The sequence below is a fragment of the Carcharhinus amblyrhynchos genome, chromosome 4 (assembly GCF_965287045.1).
Source record: "Carcharhinus amblyrhynchos chromosome 4, sCarAmb.v2.hapA, whole genome shotgun sequence".
In the NCBI taxonomy this organism is placed as follows: Eukaryota; Metazoa; Chordata; class Chondrichthyes; order Carcharhiniformes; family Carcharhinidae; genus Carcharhinus; species Carcharhinus amblyrhynchos.
The window spans coordinates 140,120,700-140,144,562 of NC_137327.1; the positions used below are offsets into that span (position 1 = coordinate 140,120,700).

At 44.9% G+C, this 23,863-nt stretch overlaps 1 protein-coding gene across 4 annotated transcripts in view; it reads right to left on the minus strand.

The window, feature by feature from the left end:
* The window catches only part of phf6 (PHD finger protein 6), a 93,600-nt gene that overhangs the window by 25,225 nt on the left and 44,512 nt on the right, over positions 1 to 23,863 (minus strand). For all 4 annotated transcript variants that reach the window (XM_080187974.1, XM_080187973.1, XM_080187975.1 and 1 more), the window contains exons 8-10: positions 3,745 to 3,888; positions 1,935 to 2,039; positions 1,128 to 1,261 (exon numbers count right to left, since the gene is read on the minus strand). In XM_080187974.1, the coding sequence (XP_080044100.1) occupies positions 1,128 to 1,261; positions 1,935 to 2,039; positions 3,745 to 3,888 (383 nt within the window). The remainder of the gene's footprint in view (positions 1 to 1,127; positions 1,262 to 1,934; positions 2,040 to 3,744; positions 3,889 to 23,863) is intronic.

The following is a 23,863-nucleotide window of genomic DNA, read 5'->3' on the forward strand; positions in this document are numbered from 1 at the left end:
TGGGACACCACTTATTTTGAAACTGTGTCCCCCTAATTCTAGATTCTTCCATGAGGGGAAACATCCCCTTCCCAACAAGCCTACTTAGAAGCCTATGTTTCAATAAGATCACCCCTAATACTTCTAAACTTCAATGGGTGTAGGCCTAACGTACTCAACCATTCCTCTAAAGCCAACCACTTCATTCCAAGAATCAGCCAAGTTAAATTTCTCTCAGCTGCCTCCAATTCAACAATGCCCTCTCTCTGAACTGCCTTCAACACAACTATGCACTTAAGGTGGGCAAAGCTGGACACAGTACTTTAGGGTGTGGTCTCACCAATGCCCTGTACAGTTGCAGCAAGCCTTTCCTACTTTGATACTCCAACCCATTTGCATTAAAGGTCAACATTCCATTAGCCTTCTTAATTACTTGCTGACTGCATACTAACTTTTTTGAGACTCTAACAGGCCTGTAGTTTGTTTTCTCTCTCCCTCCTTTCTTGAATAGCAGTGTTACGTTTGCTGGGACCATTCCAGAATCTAGGGAAATTTGGAAAATCATAACCAGAACAATTAACTATGTAGCTATCACTTTTAAAATCCTGGCACGTAGGCCATCTATCTTTAGGACTTGCTGGATTTTATTCCCTCATATTGCCACAGGACTTGTTCCCTAGTGATATTAATACCTTATTTTCTTCTCGCATTTTGGTTGCCTTCTAATTTTTGTACGCAACTCATGACTTCTATGGTGAAGCTAGGCAAAATATTTGCTCAATACCCCTGCCATTTCCTCATTCCCCATACTAATTTGTCCTGTTTCTTCTTCTAAAGGGACCAATTTTTACTTCAGCTACTCTCTTCCTTCTTGTATATTTGTAAACACACTTACAATGTTTTTTATTGCTAATTCTGGAACACAATTTCTTGGTTCCACAGTCCGTTTTAATAAGGGACTACAGTCTTTGCTGTATCTGGTGCCTTCAGCTGTTTGATATCACAAATTGGTGCAAGGCTGATATCTATGATGTTGGGATAGTCAAAATGGATGCTTATACGTCACACAAAAGGAGGAAAGTATACACCTTAATAAGATTAAAATGGGGAAATAAAACGGATAAATAACCATTAGTAGAGTTCAGTACCTGTAGATCCCTCGATCAAGGTTCTCAATGAATTTGGCTCTATCTTCAACTGCACAGTGGTAATGATAAGTCTTGATGCAAGCTTTAATTTCACAGCCAATAGTTGCACCTATTTGACTGCATAATGTACATTTCTGAAATTTTACAAACAAGTTATTCACATTTAGAAAAATAAAACATTGCTTATCCAAGCGCTATCCACTACAAAAGAAAGAATGCCAGGTTTCTCCCCCATTTCTTCGACAGCTCAAAAAAATAAAGCCCAATAAACAGTTAAACAGTGAAAGAGCCCACATTGTGGAACACTACACTACCCGAGCACAGTAACGATAAAAATTTCATGCACGTTGAATTGCTAGCATGAATTGTGTACATTGTTATTCTATAATTTAATAAACTGTGCATAATGCTGAAGTATATTGGAAGCAAAACATTTTGATTAGATAAATGAAGAGGAAACTTTTGCAGGGTTATGAAGAAACAGTAAGGCAATCAGATTAACAGCTACTTCTACAAGCCAGCACAGTCACAATGAGTCTTCTGTGCTTTAACTGTTCTACGCTCATTCTCAATATCACAATGCAAGTATTAAGAAGTTTAAGATCCACTCAGGATAAATAAGCAGAGCTTATACTTTGCCTCAAGTCAAACTGTCCCCCAGTCAATAAAGTACATCATACACTAAATGGTCAACATTCTGATTTGATCACAATTATATCTAAAACATTGACTGAACAGAAACAATGGCACCATTCAGAGTATTAATTCGCATCGCAAATTTTGCACAAATTGAATTAGGATACGAACCATTCTTTTTCCCCTTTTGATTTCTTGAATGACTGTTTTAATATCAAAATCGCCAAAATCTTTTCTAGATGAATTTGTAAGTTGGACAGTACCAGAAGAAAATAGCTAGAATTAAAAACAAGCTTTATTAAAATATTGTGCCGCATACAGCTATTTGTAACTAAAGTTTACTTAAAGTTTTAACTAAAGATTTTGTCAGAAGAGACAGGACCAGGTTTCACAGATTCCTTTTTTGTTTAAGTTAGGGATGAGAGGGGCCAAAGTTCAAAAGGTCTGAAAATTTATGACAAGAAATATAGATTTATTATAACACAAAGTGGCAAAGTCACTGCAAAGTGAGGAGTTGGAAAAATATAGAATCTTTAAGATCTGTGGTGAAATGCAAAAGATCTGCAAAGATGTGCAGGTTAGACTGACTGCTCATGCTAAATTGACCCTAGTGTCAGGGGATTAGCAGAGTAAATGTGCTGTTGTGGGAATAGGCCTGGGTGGGATTGTGGTCAGTATGAACTTGATGAGCCAAATGGCTGCCTTCTGCACAGTAGGGATTCTATGATTCTATCGAAGTCACATCAAATGGGTGGAATCAGAACAGTATTATGAGACAAATGCAGTTCAGTACATTGATGGACTCAAAACCTAACCACCATCTGATCAAGCTAGAATGCTGGTTTTCCTCTTGCTGGACAGTAAGGCAGAGATGGAGGGGGTGCATGCGAGCTGCGGGAGATCGGGGCGATTGTAAAAACCTATTTGGCTCATTCATGCCCCAACTTAGCAAATATTGTTCAATCGTGGAATTAGATCTAACGTTGGAATGCTTTGAGCTTTACAAGCACAAGCTGGTTGGGTATGGTCGCTACCTTGCCTGTTGTAAACAGCAAAAGGGACATTCTACTGACACTAAGATAGTCAGTCGGAGTCAGTGTGGCTCTTTTGCACGTACTTCAAGCTACATTTACAGCGCCCTGTTTTTTGCAGACAGAAAAAAAAAACACATACATGCATCACAGTTTCCTTCGCTAAAGAAAAAAGTAGTGGCCTTTGCTGGTTCATTTCATACAGTAATGTCTTGACCAGAGTCAAGCTGCCCAATTTAAATTTCAAACGATGATTGGCAGTTAACTATCAGTCACCATTAACTGGTGCACTCTCCACGCAACACCATTGCCAATCAAAGCCCATCTGCCAACCAATCAGCATCCTCTTCTCATGCAGCAGGAAGTTGTTTCCCCAACATGAAAATTCTTGCGATTGTACTGATGAGTTCAAAAAGAAAGGTTTCGATAAAATGTATTTTCTCAGCAAAATTTAAATACAGATTTTCCCATTTCCCAGCACTACATAATCATTCATAATGATTTGGATTCCACATTGGGTTTTCTAACATTAAATATATCATTTTGGGATAATATTTAATAATTTGAGCTCCAGTGATTTAATTTGGAGATCTTACTTATACAGCCACGAAGCCAGAAATGTCAGATGGGATCCCAATGCACTGAGTTTTCTCTGGGACCTGCTTTGATGTGCCCTCAGCGATTCAACATGATGGATTATGTGTCTTTGAGCCATTTCAAAACATTTGGGAGTTTCCTGCCATGGACAGATGTATTATGCCACATTGTTCACTTAACACGGTTTACACAAAATAATGATATGAAAACGATGATGTACGACAAACATGACAAATAGGACAGAGGAACTCTGATGTTTAGATGTAAAAACTGGCCCAAAATACATCAGACTGAATAAAATATATTGGTAATGCCTATTCCCAAGTGTTTTGAACACTATTCAATGCACTTACCATGCATTTGTAATGGGCTGCAACTTTTTTAGCATTTGACGTGTGGAGTTTTCCTCTGCTTTCATTTTCTTCATCACCAGCATGACAGAACCCACACTTTGGTCCTGTAATTGTGGGACTGCTGCAATGAGGAGACCGTTCCCTCTACAAAGGTGAATGTACACACAAAGTAAAAACAAAGGCAAGAATCATTTACAACATCATAAAGACAAGAAATATTACAGAATCACTAAATGGTTATAAGGCAGAATGAGGCCATTCAGCTCACTGTCCCTGCACCAGCTCATCACATGTGCAATTCACCAAGTATCATTCTTCCATCGTCACCCTGTAACCCTGAACATTTTTCCTTTTCAGATAAGTCTAATTCTCTCCTGAATGCTTTGACTGAATGTACCTCCACCGTACTCTGATAGTGCATTCCAGACTAACCACACATTGTATGAAAAAGTCTTTCCCTATGTCACCACTTCTTTTACTAATTACTTAAAATCTGTGCCCCATGGTTCGCAATCCTTTTACACGTGGAAAGTTTCTTCCTATCTACTCTGTCAAACCATTCAGGATTTTGAATACTTCTATCAAATCGTATCCAGCCCTTTTTTCTTCAAGGAAATCAGTCCCAAATTTTCCAATCTTTTAATAGCTGAAGTTCCTCAAGCCTGGGACCATTATTGTGACTTTTATCTGCACCTTCAAATGCCTTCACATCTTTGCTGAAGTGCAGCACCCAGAACTGGATGCAATACCCTAAGGTGAAGACAAATCATTGTCTCTCATTACCAAAAGAGAAAATGCTGGGAAATTTTAGCAGGTCTGGCAGCATCTGTAAGGAGAGGAAAGAGCTGACATTAAGTCCAGATGACCCTTCGTCAAAGCTAAAAGGCATAGAAAGTGGGAGATATTTATACTGCAGGGGGAGGGAATGAAAGAAGAGCTACAGCCACAGAAACCAGGGAAAATGACTGTTAATGTCTGTCCACAGAAAGAATAGAGGGTGTGAATGACCAAAAGGCAGAGAAGCTAAAATGAAGATGGGGGGAGGAATGAGGAAAGACAATAAAGAAATAAATGGTAGAGAATCGTAAAAAATTAAAATAGAATGAAAACAAAGGGGTCGAGGTGGGATAGAGCAAATCATCTGAAGTTGTTGAATTTGATTTTGAGACCGGAAGGCTGTAAAGTGCCTAGTCGGAAGATAAGATGCTCTTCCTCCAGTTTGCACTGAGGTTCACTGGAACATTGCAGCAAGCCAAGGGCAGATATGTGGACATGTGACCTGCTGAGATTTTCCAGCGTTTTCTCTTTTGGTTTCAGATTCCAGCATCCGCAGTAATTTACTTTTATTTAATATTTTGTAAAAAGTTCAACTTAACCTTAGGCCCCTTACAGTCAGAAATGGGAAAATTTATAATGGGGAACAAAAAAATAGCAGAGGAACTAAATCCGTACTTTGCTCCTGTCTTCCCAAAGGAGGACATGAATATAATGTACCAGAAGTTCTGAAAGAAGCAAATTTTAGTGAGGAGTTGAAATGAATCAGTATCAGTAGAAAAATGGTTTTAGGGAAATTGATGGGATTGAAGGTGGATACATCTCCAAGGCCTGATAATCTTCATTCCAGAGTACTTAAGGAAGGGTCCCTGGAAATAGTAGGTACACTGGTGGTCATTTTCCAGAATTCTTTGGACTCTGTGATGATTCCCATACAGCGGAGGGTAGCTAATGTAAACCTGCTATTCAGAAAGGAAGGTAGAGAGAAAAGAGGGAACTACAGGATAGACGGGAGGAAAAAGGGGGTGAGGTAGCTCTGTTAATTAAGGATAATATCAGGGCGGTAGTAAGAGAAGATATAGGCTCCAAAGAGCAAAACGTGGAATCGTTGTGGGTAGAGATAAGGAATAGTAAGGGGAGGAAGACGCTGGTGGGTGTGGTCTATAGGCCCCCAAATAATAACTAAGAGGCGGGGAGGGCTATAAAGAAGCAAATAAATGATGCGTGCAGAAACTGAACGGCGATAATTATGGGGGATTTTAATCTGCATATTGATTGGATGACCCAAGTCGGACACGGTGGGCTTGAGGAAAAGATCTTGGAATGCTGTCGGGATAGTTTCCATGAACAGTATGTGACGGAACCTACGACGGAGCGAGCTATCTTAGATGTGGTGTTGTGTAACGAGGCAGGTAGAATTAGAGATCTTCTTGTGAGGGATCCTCTTGGGATGAGTGATCATAGTATGGTTGAATTTTTGATGCAAATGGAGGATGAGAAAGTAGGGTCCCAAACCTGTGTTCTCTGTTTGAACAGAGGGGAGTACGATAGGATGAGAGAGGAATTGGCAAATGTAGATTGGGGACGCAGATTGGTTGGCAGGACGGCTGAGGAACAGTGGAGGATTTTTAAGGAGATCTTTTTCAGTACTCAGCAGAAATATATTCCGATGGTAAAGAAGGACTGTAGGAGAAGGGATAACCAGCCGTGGTTATCTAATGAAATAAAGGAGAGTATTAAATTAAAAGCTGATATGTTCAGAGTGGCTAAAACTAGTGGGCGATTAGAAGATTGTGAAAAATGTAAAAATCAAAAAATGACTAAGGTGATAAAGAAAGGAAAGATAGGTTATGAAGCTAAACTAGCTTTAAATATAAAAAAGGACACTAAAAGGTTTTACAAATATATAAACAGAAGGCTGGCTAGAGTGAATGTTAGACCCTGAGAGGATGAGAGGGGGGATTTAGCGGTGAGAGATGAGGAAATGGCTGAGGCCTTAAATAAGTTTTTTGCCTCGGTCTTCACGGAGGACGACACAAACAGTTTGCCAGATCTTAGATAGAAAGATGGTAGGAGTTGAGGGCCTGAATGCAATTACTGTCACTAGAGAGGTAGTGCTTGACAGACTAATGGGACTGAAGGTGGACAAGTCCCCAGGACCGGATGGAGCGCATCCCAGGGTTCTGAAAGAAATGGCAGAGGTGATAGTGGATGCCTTAGTAATTATTTACCAAAATTCGCTGGATTCCGGGGAAGTGCCGGAAGATTGGAAAACGGCTAATGTTACACCGCTGTTTAAAAAAGGTAGCAGACAAAAGGCAGAGAATTAAAGGCCGGTTAGTTTAACGTCTGTAGTTGGAAAAATGCTAGAATCTGTCATCAAAGAGGAAATAGCGAGGCACCTAGAAAAGAATGGTTTGATAGAGCAGACGCAGCACGGATTTGTTAAGGGGAAGTCGTGTTTGACGAATTTATTGGATTTCTATGAGGATGTGACTAGTGCGGTAGACAGAGGGGAACCGGTGGATGTGGTGTTTCTGGATTTCCAAAAGGCGTTTGATAAGGCGCCTCACAAAAGGGTGCTACAGAAGGTTAGGGTGCACAGAGTTGGGGGTAAGCTGTTAGAGTGGATAGAGGATTGGCTGTCTAAAAGGAAGCAGAGAGTTGGTATCAATGGGTGCTATTTTGATTGGCGGTTGGTGACTAGTGGAGTGCCGCAGGGATCGGTGCTGGGGCCTCAGCTATTTACCATTTATACAGATGATCTGGAGAAGGGGGCTGTGTAGGGTGACGAAATTTGCTGATGACACGAAGATGAATGGAAAAGCAAATTGTGTAGGTGTGTGGAAAGTCTGCAGAGCAATCTAGATAGGCTGAGCGAGTGGGCGAGGACCTGGCAGATGGAGTATAATGTTAGCAAGTGTGAGGTTATCCACTGTGGCAGAAACAATAGTAGGAGGGATTATTATTTAAAAGGCGAAAAGCCGCAGCATGCTACGGTGCAGAGGGACCTGGGGGCCCTTGTGCACAAGTCGCAAAAACCCAGTCTGCAGGTGCAGCAGGTGATCAAGAAGGCGAATGGAATGTAGGCCTTTATAGCGAGGGGGACAGAATATAAAAGCAGGGAGGTCTTGCTGCAACTGTACAGGGTACTAGTGAGGCCGCAGCTGGAGTACTGTGTGCAGTTTTGGTCGCCGCACTTGTGAAAGGATATATTGGCCTTGGAGGGAGCACAAAGGAGGTTCACTAGGCTGATACCGGAGATGAGGGGGTTGGACTATGAAGAGAGACTAAATAGACTGGGTCTGTATTCGTTGGAGTTTAGAAGGATGAGGGGGGACCTTATTGAGACGTATAAGATAATGAAGGCGATGGATAGGGTCGAGGTAGAGAGATTCTTCCCGCTTAGAAAGGATAGCAGGACTAGAGGGCACAGCCTCAAGGTAAAAGGGGAGGGCAGTTTAAATCAGAGTTGAAGAGGAACTTCTTCACTCAAAGGTTGGTGAATCTCCGGAATTCTCTGCCCGTTGAAGTGATGGAGGCTACCTCGCTAAATGTATTTAAGTCACGGGCAGATAGGTTTTTGATAGACAAGGGAATTAAGGGTGATGGGGAGAAAGCGGGAAAGTGGAACTGATCCACTTCAGATCAGCCATGATCTTACTGAATGGCAGGGCAGGCTCGAAGGGCTAGATGGCCTACTCCTGCTCCTATTTCTTATGTTCTTATAGCTCAGCAGTTGGAAAACAGTGGTATCAGACAAAGTCAGCATGGATTCACAGAGGGGAAATTATGCTTGACAATTCTATTGGAATTCTTTGAAGACGTCACTAGTAGAGTTGACCGAGGAAAACAAGTGAATGTGGTTTATTTAGACTTTCAGAAGACTGCTAACAAGGTTCCACTAAGCAGACTACTATGGAAAGTTAAAATGCGTGGAATTGCGGATAGTGTCTTGAAATAGATCGAAAACTGGTTTGCGGATAAGAAGCTAAGAGTGGAGATAAATGGGTATTTTTCCAACTGGCTGTCAGTGACTACTGGAGTACTGCAGGAATTGTGCTCGAACCCCAACTGTTCACATTATATATCATAGAATAAAATCACAGAATCCCTACAGTGCAGAAGGAGGCCACTGAGCCTGGACTGACCATAATCCCACCAAGACCCTAGTCCCGTAACCTCTCATATTTACTCTACTCATCCCTTGACACGAGAGCCAATTTAGCACGCCCAATCAATCTAACCCACACATTTTTGGAATGTTACTGTGAAAATCCCCTAGTCGCCACAGTCCGATGCCTGTTCAGGTGCAGAGAGAATTTAGCACAGCGAATTCACCTAACCTACACATCTTTGAACTGTGGGAGGAAACCCATGCAAGGAGAAAGTGCAAACTCCACACAGACAGTGACCTAAGCCGGGAATTGGATCCGGGTCCCTGCTGCTATAAGGCAGCAGTGTTAATCACTGTGCTGCCCCAAGGGACAAGAAGGTCTGGGGCCTGCTTGCAGGTGGACTGAAAGTGTTCAGCAAAGCAGTCACCCATCTTATTTCCCTTACCACATTCTGCTCTTTCCTCCACAACCCTTGCCCTCACTGGAACCATTTGTTACCTGTTCCAGATTGCCCTTTGTCATACTGAGAATTTAGCACGGCCAATGCACTAACTAGCACATTGCTTAATAAGGGAGAAAGGCAGCAGATGGGAAATTATAGACTGGTTAGCCCGACTTCAGTCAGTGGCAAGATTTTAGAGTCCATTATTAAAGATCAGATCGTGGAGTACTTGGAAGTGCACGGTAAAATGATAGGACTGAGTCGACACGGTTTCGTCAAGGTTCCAGATGGTTGTCTGGAACCTTGACGATAGTCAAAAATTAAGGGTTTGAGGATAAGGGGTAAACACCTTTTAGGATGAAGGTGAATTGAAATTTCTTCACTCAGAATGGTGATTCTGTGAAATTCAGTATCACAGTAGTTGAGGCTACTGTGTGATTAGATTGCTCATTATAAAGATATAACGTTTGGGGCTAAAGGGATCAAAACTTATCGACAGCAGGGGGAAGCAAGATCAGGATATTGAATATGATCAGCCATGATCAAAATGAATGGCACAGCAGGCTTGAATGGCCTACTCTTGCTTCTACTTTATATATTTCTCAGCTCCTTGCTCGTGTACTCAATGCCTCGTGTAATACAGCCTTGATGTTGTGAGTGCTCTCTCAACCCGCCTTGCAACCTTCAGTAGCTTATGCACAAATACATCCAGGTCTCTCTGCTCTTTCATGACTTTAAATTTACAGCATGGAAACAGGCCCTTAGGCCCAACTTGTCCACGCCACCCTTGTTTAAAACCTCAAAGCTAATCCCAATTGCCCGCATTTGGCCCATGGCCCTCTATACCCATCGTATCCATGTAACTATCTAAATGCTTTTTAAAAGATAAAATTGTACCTGCCTCTGGCAGCTTGTTCCAGGCACTCACCACCCTCTGAAAAAATTGCCCCTTTGGACACTTTTGTATCTCTCCCCTCTCACCTTAACCCTATGCCCTCTAGTTTTAGACTCCTCTACCATCGGGAAAAGATATTGACTATGAAGCTGATCTATGCCCTTCATTATTTTATAGACCTCTGTAAGACCACCTCTCAGCATCCTGCACTCCAGGGAAAAAAAGTCCTAGTCTATCCAGCCTCTCCTTATAACGGAATCCATCAAGTACTGGTAGCATCCTTGTAAATCTTTTTTGCACCCTTTCTAGTTTAATGATATCCTTTCTATAATAGGGTGACCAGGATTGCATACAGTATTCCAAGTGTGGCCTTACCAATGTCTTGTAAAACTTCAACAAGACATCCCAAGTCCTATATTCAATGTTCTGACCAATGAAACCAAGCATGCCAAATGCCGCCTTGATCATTCTGTCCACCTGTGACTCCACTTTCAAGGAGCTATGAACTTGTACCCTTAGATCTCTTAGTTCTGTAACAGTCATAGGTAGTACGTAAAGATCGATCAACTTAATACGAGGTAGGTCCATTCAAAACTCTGATGGCAGTAGGGAAGTTGTTCTTGAGTCGGCCAGAGTCTATCTGGATAGAACTGAGAAATAAAAAGGCGGAAACCATAGAACACTACAGCACAGAAATAGGCTTTTTGGTCCTTCTTGGCTGTGCTGAACCATTTTTCTGCCTAGTCCCACTGACGTGCACCATATCCCTCCACACCCCTCTCATCCATGTACCTGTCCATGTTTTTCTTAAATGTTAAAAGTGAGCCCACATTTACCACTTCATCTGGCAGCTCATTCCAGACTCCCACCACTCTGTACAAAGAACTCCCCCCCAAATATTCCCTTTAAACATATCTCCCTTCACCCATGTCCTCTAGTTTTTTTTCTCCCCTAGCCTCAGTGGAAGAAGCCTGCTTGCATTCACTCTTACTATACCCATCATAATTTTACACACCTCTATCAAATCTCCCCTCATTCTTCTACGCTCCAGGAAATAAAGGCCGAACATATTCAACCTTTCTCTGTAACTCAGTTTCTCAAGTCCTGGCACATCCTTGCAAACCTTCTCTGTACTCTTTCAACCTTATTAATATCCTTCCTGTAATTTAGTGCCCAAAACTGCACACAATACTCTAAATTTGGCCTCACCAATGTCTTATAAAATCTCACCATAACATTCCAACTCTTATACTCAATACTTTGATTTCTCAAGGCCAATGTTCCAAAAGCACTCTTTACGACCCTATCTACCTGTGATGCCACTTTTAGGGAATTATGCATCTGTATTCCCAGATCCCTCTGTTCTACATCTGTGGTGGGTAAGTTGTTGGAAGATATTTTGAGAGATAGGATCTGCAGGCATTTAGAGACGCAAGGGCTGATCAGGAACAGTCAGCATGACTTAGTGAGTGGAAAATCATGTCTCACAAATTTGATTGAGCTTTTTGAAGAGGTAACCAAGAAGATAGATAAGAGAAGTGCAATTGGTGTTGTAAGCATAGAACATAGAACATAGAACATTACAGCGCAGAACAGGCCCTTCGGCCCACGATGTTGCGCCGACCAGTTACAAAAACAATGACCCACTAGCCTATACCAATCCCTTTTCGTCCATAAACCTATCCAGAGATCTCTTAAACGCCCCCAAACTAGACGCATTTACAACTGCAGCAGGCAGGGCATTCCAATCCCTCACCACCCGCTGGGTAAAGAACCTACCCCTGACATCCGTCCTGTAGCTACCCCCCCTTAATTTAAAGCCATGCCCCCTCGTGCTAGCTTCCTCCATCCGAGGAAAAAGGCTATCACTATCCACCCTATCTAAACCTCTAATCATCTTATATGTTTCGATAAGATCCCCTCTTAGCCGCCTTCTTTCCAACGAAAACAACCCTAGATCCCTCAGTCTCTCCTCATAGGACCTCCCCACCATACCAGGCATGGACTTTAGCAAGGCCTTTGACATGGTAGGTTGTTGCATGAGGTTAAATCTCTCAGGATCCAGGCAAGGTATCTAAATGTAAAAGTTAACTTGATGACAGAAGCCAGATGGTGGTTGTAGAGGGTTGCTGGGTCCACTATTATTTCTCATTTATGACTTTTATCTTTTGTTTACATATATTTATATATTTTTCATTTAATGATTTGGATGAGAATATAGGAGGCATGGTTAGTAAGTTTGCAGGTGATACCAAGATTGGTGGCATAGTGGACAGTGAAAGTTACCTCAGATTGCAACAGGATCTTGATCAATTGGGCCAGTGGGCTGATGAATGCCAGATGGAGTTTAATTTAGATAAATGTGAGGTGCTTTATTTTGGTAGATTGAACCAAGGCAGAACTTACTGAGTTAATGGTAGGGCATTGGGGAGAGTTATAGATCAGAGAGATCTAGGGATACAGGTAGATAACTCCTTGAAGGTGCAGTCACAGGTGGACAAAGTGGTGAAGAAGGCATTCAGCACACTTGGTTTCATTGTTCAGAACACTGAATACAGAGTTGGGACGTTTTATTGAAGTTGTACAAGACGTTGGTACGGCCACATTTGGAACACTGTGTACAGTTCTGGTCACCCTATTATAGAAAGGATATTATTAAACTAGAAAGAGTGCAGAAAAGATTTACTAGGATGCTCCTGAGACCTGATGGTTTGAGTTATAAAGGAGAGGTTGGATAGACAGGGACTTTTTCCTCTGGAGCGTAGAAGGCTGAGGAGTGGTCTTATAGAGGTTGATAAAATGAGGGGCATAGATCAATTAGATGTCAATATCTTTTCCCAAAGGTAGGGGAATCTAAAACTAGAGCGCATTTGAGCTAAGAGGGGAGAGATACAGAAGTGTCCAGAGGAGTAATTTGTTCATGCAGATGAGGTCCTGCAGCAACAGTTTAGGGAGTTAGATAGAAAGTTAAAAAGCAGGACTTCTAGGGTTGTAATCTCAGGATTACTCCCTGTGCCACGTGCTAGTGAGGCTAGGAATAGGAAGATAGTGCAGCTCAACAGCTGGTTTATGAGGGAGGGTTTCAGATATCTTGACATTGGGGTCTCTTCAGGGGCTTGTACAAGGAGGACAGGTTGCATCTAAACTGGAAAGGCATAAATATTCTAGCCAGGAGGTTTGCTAGTGTCACAGGATGATTTGAACTAGTTTGGCTGAAGGGTGGGAACTAACTGAAAGGGAACCAGACAGCAGGGCCAGTAAGACTCAGATAGAGCAGGCAAGGTGTGGTTGCGAATCAAAGAGGGCCTGGTGGACTGAAGTAGATTTGTTTCAATGTGGAAGTATAGCAGATAAGGCAGATGAACTTAGAGCTTGGGTTAGTACTTGGAACTATGATGTTGTTGCTATTACAGGCAAGTACAGGATTGGCAGTTTAACATTCCAGGAGACAGGTATTTCAGGCCAGATAGAGGGGGATGTAAAAGGAGTGGGGGAGTTGCACTACTGGTTAAGGGGAGTATCACAGCTGTACTGTGGGAGGACGCCTCGGAGGGCTCATACAGCACGGCAATATGGGTAGAGCTCAGGAACACGAAGGGGGTAGTCACAATGTTGGGAGTTTATTATAGGCCGCCCATCAGCCAGCAGGAGATAGAGGAAACGATATACAGGCAGACTTTGACAAGGTATAAAAGTAGCAGGGTTGTTGTGGTGGGAGATTTTAAACTTAGAACATAGAACATTACAGCGCAGAACAGGCCCTTCGGCCCACGATGTTGCGCCGACCAGTTAAAAAAAATGACCCTCTAACCTAAACCAAACCCTTACCATCCATAAACCTATCCACGGATCTCTTAAACGCCCCCAAACTAGGCGCATTTACAACTGCAGCAGGCAGGGCATTCCAATCCCTCACCACCCTCTGGGTAAAGAACCTACCCCTGACATCCGTCCTGTAACTACCACCCCTTAATTTAAAGCTATGCCCCCTCGTGCTAGCTTTCTCCATCTGAGGAAAAAGGCTATCACTGTCCACCCTATCTAAACCTCTAATCATCTTATATGTTTCAAAAAGGTCCCCTCGTAGCCGCCTTCTTTCTAACGAAAACAACCTCAAATCCCTCAGTCTCTCCTCATAGGACCTCCCCTCCATACCAGGCAACATCCTGGTAAACCTCCTCTGCACCCTCTCCAAAGCCTCCACATCCTTCCTATAATGTGGGGACCAGAACTGCACACAATACTCCAAGTGCAACTCCAACTTCCCCTATATTGACTGGGACTCACTTCGTGGTAGGGGTATGGATGGGGCAGAGTTTGAAAGGAGCATCCAGGAGGGCTTCTTGAAACAGTATGTAGATAGTCCAACTCGGGAAGGACCCGGTATTGGGGAATGAGCCCAGCCAGGTCGACGTTTCAGTAGGGGAGCAGTTTGGGAACAGTGACCACAATACTGATGGATAAGGTGCTAAACAGGAGAAAAGCTAGTTACAACAATATTAAGCAGGAACTGAAGAACGTAGATTGGGGGCAGATGTTCGAGGGCAAATCAACATCTGGCATGTGGGAGGCTTTCAAGTGCAAGTTGATAGGGACTCAGAATCAGCATATTCCTGTAAGGATGAAGGAAAGTGTGGCAAGTTTTGGGAACCATGAATAACGAGAGATATTGTGAGCCTAGACAAAGAGAAAAAAGGAAGCATTTGTCATGGATAGGAAGCTGGGAACACATGAAGCAAGTGTGGAATACAAGGAAATACAGGGTATCAAGTGTTTAGGAAGGAAAGTGTGGGGGGGGGGGGGGGGGCGCGGTGGTGGTGGTAGTAAGGGAAGGTATAGGCGCCAAAGAGCAGAACGTGGAATGGTTGTGGGTAGAGATTAGTAACAGCAAGGGGAGGAAGACACTGGTGGGTGTGGTCTATAGGCCCCCAAATAATGACCTAGAGGTGGGGTGGGCTATAAACGCGCAAATAAATGTTGCGTGCAGGAATGGAACAGCGATAATTATGGGGGATTTCAATCTACATATTGATTGGTCGACCCACGCTGACGCGGTGGGCTTGAGGAAGAGTTCTTGGAATGCTGCCGGGGTAGTTTCCTTGAACAGTGTGTGTTGGAGCCAACGAGGGAGCGAGCTATCTTAGATATGGTGTTATATAATGAGGCAGGTAGAATTAGGGACCTTGTTGTGAGGGATCCTCTTGGGAAGAGCGATCATTGTATGGTGGAGTTTCTGATGCAGATGGAGGAGGAGAAAGTAGGATCCCGGACCTGTGTCCTGTGTTTGAACAGAGGGGAGTACGATAGGATGAGAGAGGAATTGGCAAATGTAGATTAGGGGTGCAGATTGGTCGGTAGGCCTGCTGAGGAACGGTGGAGGATCTTTAAGGAGATCTTTCTTGGTGCTCAGCAGAAATTTATTCCGATGGTAAAGAAGGATAGTAGGAGAAGAGATAATCAGCTGTGGATAACGAAGGAGATAAAGGAGAGTATTAAATTAAAAGCTGATGCATTTAGAGTGACTAAAAGTAGTGGGCGAGAAGAGGATTGGGAGAGATTTAAGTATCAACAAAGAATGACGAAGAACATAGAACACTACAGCACAAACAGGCCCTTCGGCCCACAAGTTGCGCCGATCACATCACCTACCAACCTACAGACCTATCTATAACCCTCAATCTCATTAAACCCCATATACTCATCCAGAAGTCTTTTAAAAGACCCCAGCGAGTTCGCCTCCACCACCACTGACGGCAGCCGATTCCATTCACTCACCACCCTCTGAGTGAAAAACTTACCCCTAACATCACTTCTGAACCTCCCTCCCCGCACCTTAAATCTGTGTCCTCTCGTAGCGACCATTTCAACCCGGGGAAATAGCCTCTGAGAGTCCACCCTATCCATTCCTCTCAACATTTTGTAAACTTCTATCAGGTCGCCTCTCAACCTTCGTCTCTCCAGGGAAAAGAGTCCCAGCTCCCTCAACCTAACTTCATAAGGCATGCCTCCCAGTCCAGGCAACATCCTTGTAAATCTCCTCTGCACCCTTTCAATAGCTTCTACATCTTTCCTATAGTGAGGCGACCAGAACTGCGCACAATACTCCAAATGAGGCCTGACAAGGGTCTTATAAAGTTCCAGCATTACCTCCCGAGTCCTAAACTCAATCCCTCGATTAATAAAGGCCAGTACACCATACGCCTTCTTGACCACCTCCTCCACCTGCGAGGCCGATTTAAGAGTCCTGTGGACCCGGACCCCAAGATCCTTCTGCTCCTCAACACTACTCAGACTTCTGCCCTTGATAGTGTACTCGTTCATCCCGTTGGTTCTGCCAAAATGGACGACTACACATTTATCCGCATTGAAGTCCATCTGCCACTTCTCCACCCAGTCCTGCATCCTATCTATGTCCTGCTGCAACTTTTGCCATCCTTCCAGATCATCCACAACACCACCGACCTTCGTGTCATCAGCGAACTTACTTACCCATCCCTCCACTTCCTCATCCAGGTCATTTATGAAAATGACAAACAACAAGGGTCCCAGAACAGATCCTTGAGGCACTCCGCTGGTGACTGACCTCCATTCAGAAAAAGCCCCATCCACAACCACTCTCTGCCTTCTGCAGGCAAGCCAGTTCTGGATCCACAAGGCCAAAGGCCCTTGGATCCCATGCCCTCTCACCTTCTCAAGAAGTCTTGCATGGGGGACCTTATCAAACGCCTTGCTGAAGTCCATGTACACTACGTCCACGGCACTTCCTTCGTCAATGTGTTCAGTCACATTATCGAAGAACTCAACTAGGCTTGTAAGGCACGACCTGCCCTTGACAAATCCATGCTGACTATTCCTGATCATGTCAAACCTCTCCAAATGTTCGTAAATCTTGTCCCTCAGAAGCCTCTCCATCAGCTTACCAACCACTGAGGTCAGACTCACCGGTCGGTAATTTCCCGGGCTATCTCTGTTCCCTTTCTTAAAAATAGGAACTACATCCGCAATCCTCCAAGCCTCTGGAACCTCTCCCGTCTCCATTGACGACGCAAAGATCATCGCCAGGGGCTCTGCAATCTCTTCCCTCGCCTCCCACAGTATCCTGGGGTACATCCCATCTGGTCCCGGCGACTTATCTACCTTGATAGAATTCAAAAGTTCCAACACATCCTCCTCCTTAATATTCACGTACTCAATCCTTTCCATCTGCTGCAAATCCATAACAAAATCTCCCAGATCGGCTTCCACCGTGAATACTGAGGCGAAGTACTCGTTAAGCACCTCTGCCATTTCTTCTGGTTCCACACAAACCTTTCCCCCCTCACCTTTTATAGGTCCTATCCCTTCTCTTCTTATCCTTTTACCTTTCACATATTTATAGAAGGCCTTGGGATTCTCCTTAATCTTACCCGCCAAGGTCTTCTCATGACCCCTTCTGGCTCTCCTAATTTCCCTTTTAAGTTCCCTCCTACAGTCCTTATACTCCTCAAGATCTTTAACATCTCCTAATTCCCTGAACCTCTTGTACACCTTCCTTTTCTTCCTGACTAGGTTCAACACATCCTTTGTGCACCACGGTTCCCTCGACCCACCAAAACCCCCTCGTCTCATCGGAACGTTGTCATTCAGAGCTCCAGACACACATTCCTTGAATATCTGCCACCTTCCTTCGGTACTTTTCCCTAAGAACGCCTCCTTCCAGTTTATTTGTCCAAGTAACTTCCTGACTTCTTCGTATCTCCCCTTACCCCAGACAAACACCTTCCTAGCCTGCCTGATCCTATCTCGTTCCAACGCAATTGTGAAGGAGATAGAATTACGGTCACCATTTCCAAGATGCTCACCTACCGAAAGATCCATCACCTGCCCTGGTTCATTCGCCAGTACCAGGTCAAGTACAGCCTCTCCCCTCGTAGGCTTGTCCACATACTGCGTCAGGAAACCCTCCTGAACACACCTAACAAACTCCTCCCCATCTATACCCCTTACCCTAGGGATATTCCAGTCGATGTTTGGGAAATTGAAGTCTCCCATCACGACAACTCTGTTATTAAAACATCTCTCCAGAATCTGTTTCCCTATTTTCACTTCAACTTCCCTGTCACTATTGGGCGGCCTATAGATTACACCCAGCAAAGTTTTTGACCCTTTGCTGTTCCTAACTTCCACCCACAGAGATTCTGTAGACAATCCCTCCACGACATCCTCTTTCTCTGTAGCCATGACACTATCCCTGATCAACAGTGCCACGCCACCACCCCTTCTGCCACCCTCCCTGTCCTTCCTGAAGCACCTGAAGCCTGGCACCTGAAGTACCCAGTCCTGTCCCTGAGACATCCAAGTCTCCGTAATGGCCACCACATCACAATCCCAAACAGCTATCCACGCCCTAAGCTCATCTACCTTATTCACTATACTCCTTGCATTAAAATATATACACTTCAGCCCCTCAGTCTGGGCATTTCCCATCTCCACCACCTGTCTAACCTCCCTCCCATACTGCCTGCGGTCCTCCCCTACCTGGGAGCGAACCTCCTCCGTCCCAGTTTCCCCAACACAGTTCCCTCCCCCCATCCTTTCTAGTTTAAAGTCCCCCCAGTAGCCTTAGCCAGTCTTCCCGCCAAGATACTAGTCCCCCTGGTATTTAAGTGCCACCCGTCCCTACTATAGAGGTCCCACCTACCCCTAAAGAGGTCCCAGTGATCTAGGAACCGAAATCCCTGCCCTCTACACCAGTCCCTCAGCCACGCATTCACCCTCCACCTCATTTCATTTCTTCCCTCATTCTCCCTTGGCACAGGCAGCAATCCTGAGATTACTACCTTTGCTTTTCTCTTCCTCAGCTGCCTACCCAGTTCCCTATAGTCCTTTTTCACGAGTGCCTCCCTCTTCTTACCTACATCAGTCGTACCTATATGTACTACTACCTCCGGTTCCTCACCCTCCCCTTTCAGGATGTCTGGGACCCGCCCAGAGACATCCTGGATCCCAGCCCCAGGGAGACAAACCACCATCCGCGACTCCCTTCTACGTCCACAAAAACGCCTGTCCGCGCCCCTCACTGTGGAGTCCCCTATTAATACTACCTTTCTGCTTCCCTTTTTGATTTTTTGGCTCACTGGCTCAGCTCCAGAGAGCTGGCCATCGCTTCCTCCCTCAGATGAGCTGTCCCCCCCAGTAGTACTCAGGCCGGAGTACTTATTTTGAAGGGGGACATCCACCGGAGTGCTCCCCATCACCCGTGTTTTCCCCTTCCTAATGGTTGATAAAGAAAGGAAGGATACACTATGAATCTAGGCTAGCGCTAAATATGAAGAAGGATAGTAAGAGTTTTTATAAATATATAAAGAGGAGGCTGGCTAGGGTGAATGTTGGACCCTTAGAGGATGAGAGGGGGGGATTTAGTGGTGGGGGATGAGAAAATGGCTGAGGCCTTGAATAACTTCTTTGCTTCGGTCTTCACGGAGGAGGACGCGAATAGTTTGCCGGGTGTTAACGATGGAAAGATGGTAGGAGTGGAGGGCCTGAATGAGATCATTGTTACTAGAGAGGCAGTGCTCGACAGGCTAGAGGGACTGATGGTGGACAAGTCCCCAGGACCGGATGGAATGCATCCAAGGGTTCTGAAGGAAATGGCAGAGGTGATAGTGGATGCCTTGGTGATTATTTTCCAAACCTCACTGGATTCCGGGGAAGTGCCGGAATATTGGAAAACGGCTAATGTTACGCTGCAGTTTAAAAAGGGTAGCAGACAAAAGGCAGGGAATTATAGGCCGGTTAGTTTAACGTCTATTGTAGGAAAAATGCTTGAATCCGTCATCAAAGAGGAAATAGCAAGGCATCTTGAGAAGAACTGTTTGATAGAGCAGACGCAGCACGGATGCGTTAAGGGGAAGTCATGTCTGACGAATGTATTGGAATTCTATGAGGATGTGTCTAGTGCGGTGGATAGAGGGGAACCGGTGGATATGGTGTTTCTAGATTTTCAGAAGGCGTTTGATAAGGTGCCGCACAAAAGGTTGTTACACAAGGTTAGGGGGCATGGAGTTGGGGGTAAGGTGTTAGCGTGGATAGGGGATTGGCTGTCAAATAGGAGGCAGAGAGTGGGTGTCAATGGGTGCTATTCGGATTGGCGGTTGGTGACTAGTGGAGCGCCCCAGGGATCGGTGCTGGGGCCTCAGCTATTTACCATTTATATAGATGATCTACAGGAGGGAGCCGAGTGTAAGGTGTCGAAATTTGCTGATGACACATAAGAACATAATAAGAACATAAGAAATAGGAGCAGGAGTAGGCCATCTAGCCCTTCGAGCCTGCCCCGCCATTCAATAAGATCATGGCTGATCTGTTGTGGCTCAGTTCCACTTTCCCGCCCTCTCCCCATAACCCTTAATCCCCTCTCTTATCAAGAACCCATCAACCCGCTTCTTAAAAATATTTAGCGAGGCAGCCTCCACCACTTCAACGGGCAGAGAATTCCAGAGATTCACCACCCTTTGAGTGAAGAAGTTCCTCCTCAACTCCGTTCTAAACCGCCTCCCCTTTATCTTGAGGCTGTGCCCCCTAGTCCTACTGTCTTTTTTGAGCGGGAAGAGTCTCTCCACCTCTATCCTATCCACCCCATTCATCATCTTATACGTCTCAATGAGATCTCCCCTCATTCTTCTAAACTCTAACGAGTACAAGCCTAGTTTATTCAGCCTCTCCTCATAGCTCAATCCCCTCAACTCCGGTATCAGCCTAGTAAACCTCCTCTGCACTCCCTCCAGGGCCAAAATATCCTTGCGCAGGTGCGGCGCCCAAAACTGCACACAGTACTCCAGCTGCGGCCTCACCAATGCCCTATACAGCTGCAGCAAGACCTCCCTACTTTTATATTCAATCCCCCTCGCTATGAAGGCCAGCATCCCATTCGCCTTCCTGACCACCTGCTGCACCTGCAAGCTGGGTTTTTGCAATTGTGAGGAGGATGTAGAAAGTCTGCAGAGGGACCGAGATAGGCTGAGCGAGTGGGCGAGGACCTGGCAGATGGAATACAATGCTGGCAAGTGTGAGGTTATCCACTTTGGTAGGAATAATAGTAGGAAGGACTACTACTTACAGGGCGAAAAGCTGCAGCATGCGACGGTGCAGAGGGACCTCGGGGTCCTTGTGCATGAGTCGCAAAAACCCAGTCTGCAGGTGCAGCAGGTGGTCAGGAAGGCAAATGGGATGCTGGCCTTCATAGCGAGGGGGATTGAATATAAAAGTAGGGAGGTCTTGCTGCAACTGTATAGGGCACTGGTGAGGCCGCAGCTGGAGTACTGAGTGCAGTTTTGGTCGCCGCACTTGCGCAAGGATATTTTGGCCCTGGAGGGAGTGCAGAGGAGGTTCACTAGGCTGATACCGGAGTTGAGGGGGTTGAGCTATGAGGAGAGGCTGAATAGACTGGACTTGTGCTCATTAGAGTTTAGAAGGATGAGGGGGGATCTTATTGAGACGTATAAGATGATGAAAGGGATGGATAGGGTAGAGGTGGCAAGGTTCTTCCCACTCAGAAAGGACAGCAGGACTAGAGGGCACAGCCTCAAGATAAGGGGGGGCGGTTTAGAACAGAGTTGAGGAGGAACTTCTTCACTCAAAGGGTGGTGAATCTCTGGAATTCTCTGCCCGTTGAAGTGGTGGAGGCTACCTCGCTAAATATATTTAAAACGCGGGTAGATAGGTTTTTGGTAGACAAGGGGATTAAGGGTTATGGGGAGAAAGCGGGAAAGTGGAACTGAGCCACTTCAGATCAGCCATGATCTTACTGAATGGCGGGGCAGGCTCGAAGGGCTAGATGGCCTACTCCTGGTCCTATTTCTTATGTTTTGAAAGTGGAAAGAAACTTAATCAAGAAGGGCTAAAGGAGTCATGAAATATCATTGGCAAGCAAGATTAAGGAAAATTCCAAGGCTTTTTATACATATATAAAGAACAAGAGGGTTGCCAAAGAAAGGGTTGGCCCACTCGATGACAGGGGAGGGAATCTTATGCGTGTAGCCAGAGGAAACGGACAAGGTATTAAATGAGTCAGTATTCACCAAAGAGAAGGAATCTGGGAAAAGGTGCAGATAGTTTGAGTCACGTTGAGATCAAAAAGGTGGTATTGGGGTTCCTGAGAAACATTAAGGAGGCAAGTCCCCAAGGACTGATGAGATATACCTCAAAATATTGAAGAGACAAGGGAGGACACTGCTGGAGCTTTCAGAGAAATCTCTGTATCCTCACTGGCTACAGAGGAGGTCCCAGAGGATTGGAGACCAGCCAATGTTGTTTCTTTGTTTAAGAAGGATAGAAAGAATAATCCTGATAATTACAGGCCAGTGAGCCTTCAGTCAGTGGTAGGGAAATGATTGGAGAGAATTCTTCAAGACAGGATTTACTCCCATTTGGAAATAAGTGAACGTATTACCAAGAGGCAACATGGTTTTGTTAAGGGGAGCTCATGTCTCACAAACTTGATCGAGGTTTTCGAGGAAGTGACAAAGATGACAGACGAGGGTAGGGCAGCGGATGTTGTCCACATGGACTTCAGGAAGGCCTTTGACAAGGTCCCTCATGGCAGACTGGTGCAGAAGGTGAAGTGCATGGGATCAGAAGTGAGCTGGCAAGGTGGATACAGAACTGGCTTGATCATAGAAGACAGAAGGTAGCAGTGAAAGGATGTGTTACATAAGAAAATAAGAAATAGGAGCAGGAGTAGGCCATCTAGCCCTTCGAGCCTGCCCCGCCATTCAATAAGATCATGGCTGATCTGTAGCTGCTCAGTTCCACTTTCCCGCTTTCTCCCCATAACCCTTAATCCCCTCTCTTATCAAAAACCCATCAACCCGCGTCTTAAAAATATTTAGCGAGGCAGCCTCCACCACTTCAACAGGCAGAGAATTCCAGAGATTCACCACCCTTTGAGTGAAGAAGTTCCTCCTCAACTCCGTTCTAAACCGCCCCCCCTTTTATCTTGAGGCTGTGCCCCCTAGTCCTACTGTCTTTTTTGAGCGGGAAGAGTCTCTCCACCTCTATCCTATCCATCCCATTCATCATCTTATACGTCTCAATGAGATCTCCCCTCATTCTTCTAAACTCTAACGAGTACAAGCCCAGTTTATTCAGCCTCTCCTCATAGCTCAACCCCCTCAACTCCGGTATCAGCCTAGTAAACCTCCTCTGCACTCCCTCCAAGGGAAGACATGGAGGGAAGAGTGAGAGAAAGAGAGAGAGAGAGCGAGCGAGACAGAGAGAGAGAGAGAGAGAGAGTGTGAGAGAGAGAGTGTGCCTGGACAGTTGCTGTCCCATTGGAAGAACAGAAAAATGTAAAATTGAAGAGAGCCGTCAAGATAAAGCAGTGGAACCAGGGGCAGTGTGCCAGAAGGGCAAGCAATTCATCAAAATTCTTCTAACTGTCATGGATTGTGGCAGCCTTCAGTCTTTTAAGATGCTTTGTGCTGAGATAGTCTACTCAGTGTGGAGCAGCATCTGGTCAATGGTAGAGCAGTCTCTACTGCATCTGCTCAGATGGAGACAGTGGGCCAAGAAGATGCACAATTCACAGGTTGTCTTCACGGGGCCTTCTTCTTGCCAGTGAGCTTCTCGTTTCTGCTCACCTTCTAACATCCTTCCAAATCGTCAGCTTCCAGAGGTCACAGAAAATAAGCGCAGGAGTAGGCCATTCGGCCTTTTGAGCCTGCACCACCATTCAATATGATCACGGCTGATCATATTGTGATCCCACTCCCGCTTTCTTTCCAAACCCTTTGATCCCTTTAGTCACAAGGGCCACATCCAGCTCCCCCTTGAACATATCGAACAAACTGGCCTCAACAGCTTTCTGTAGTAGACAATTCCACAGGTTCACAACTGAGTCAAGGTCTTCCT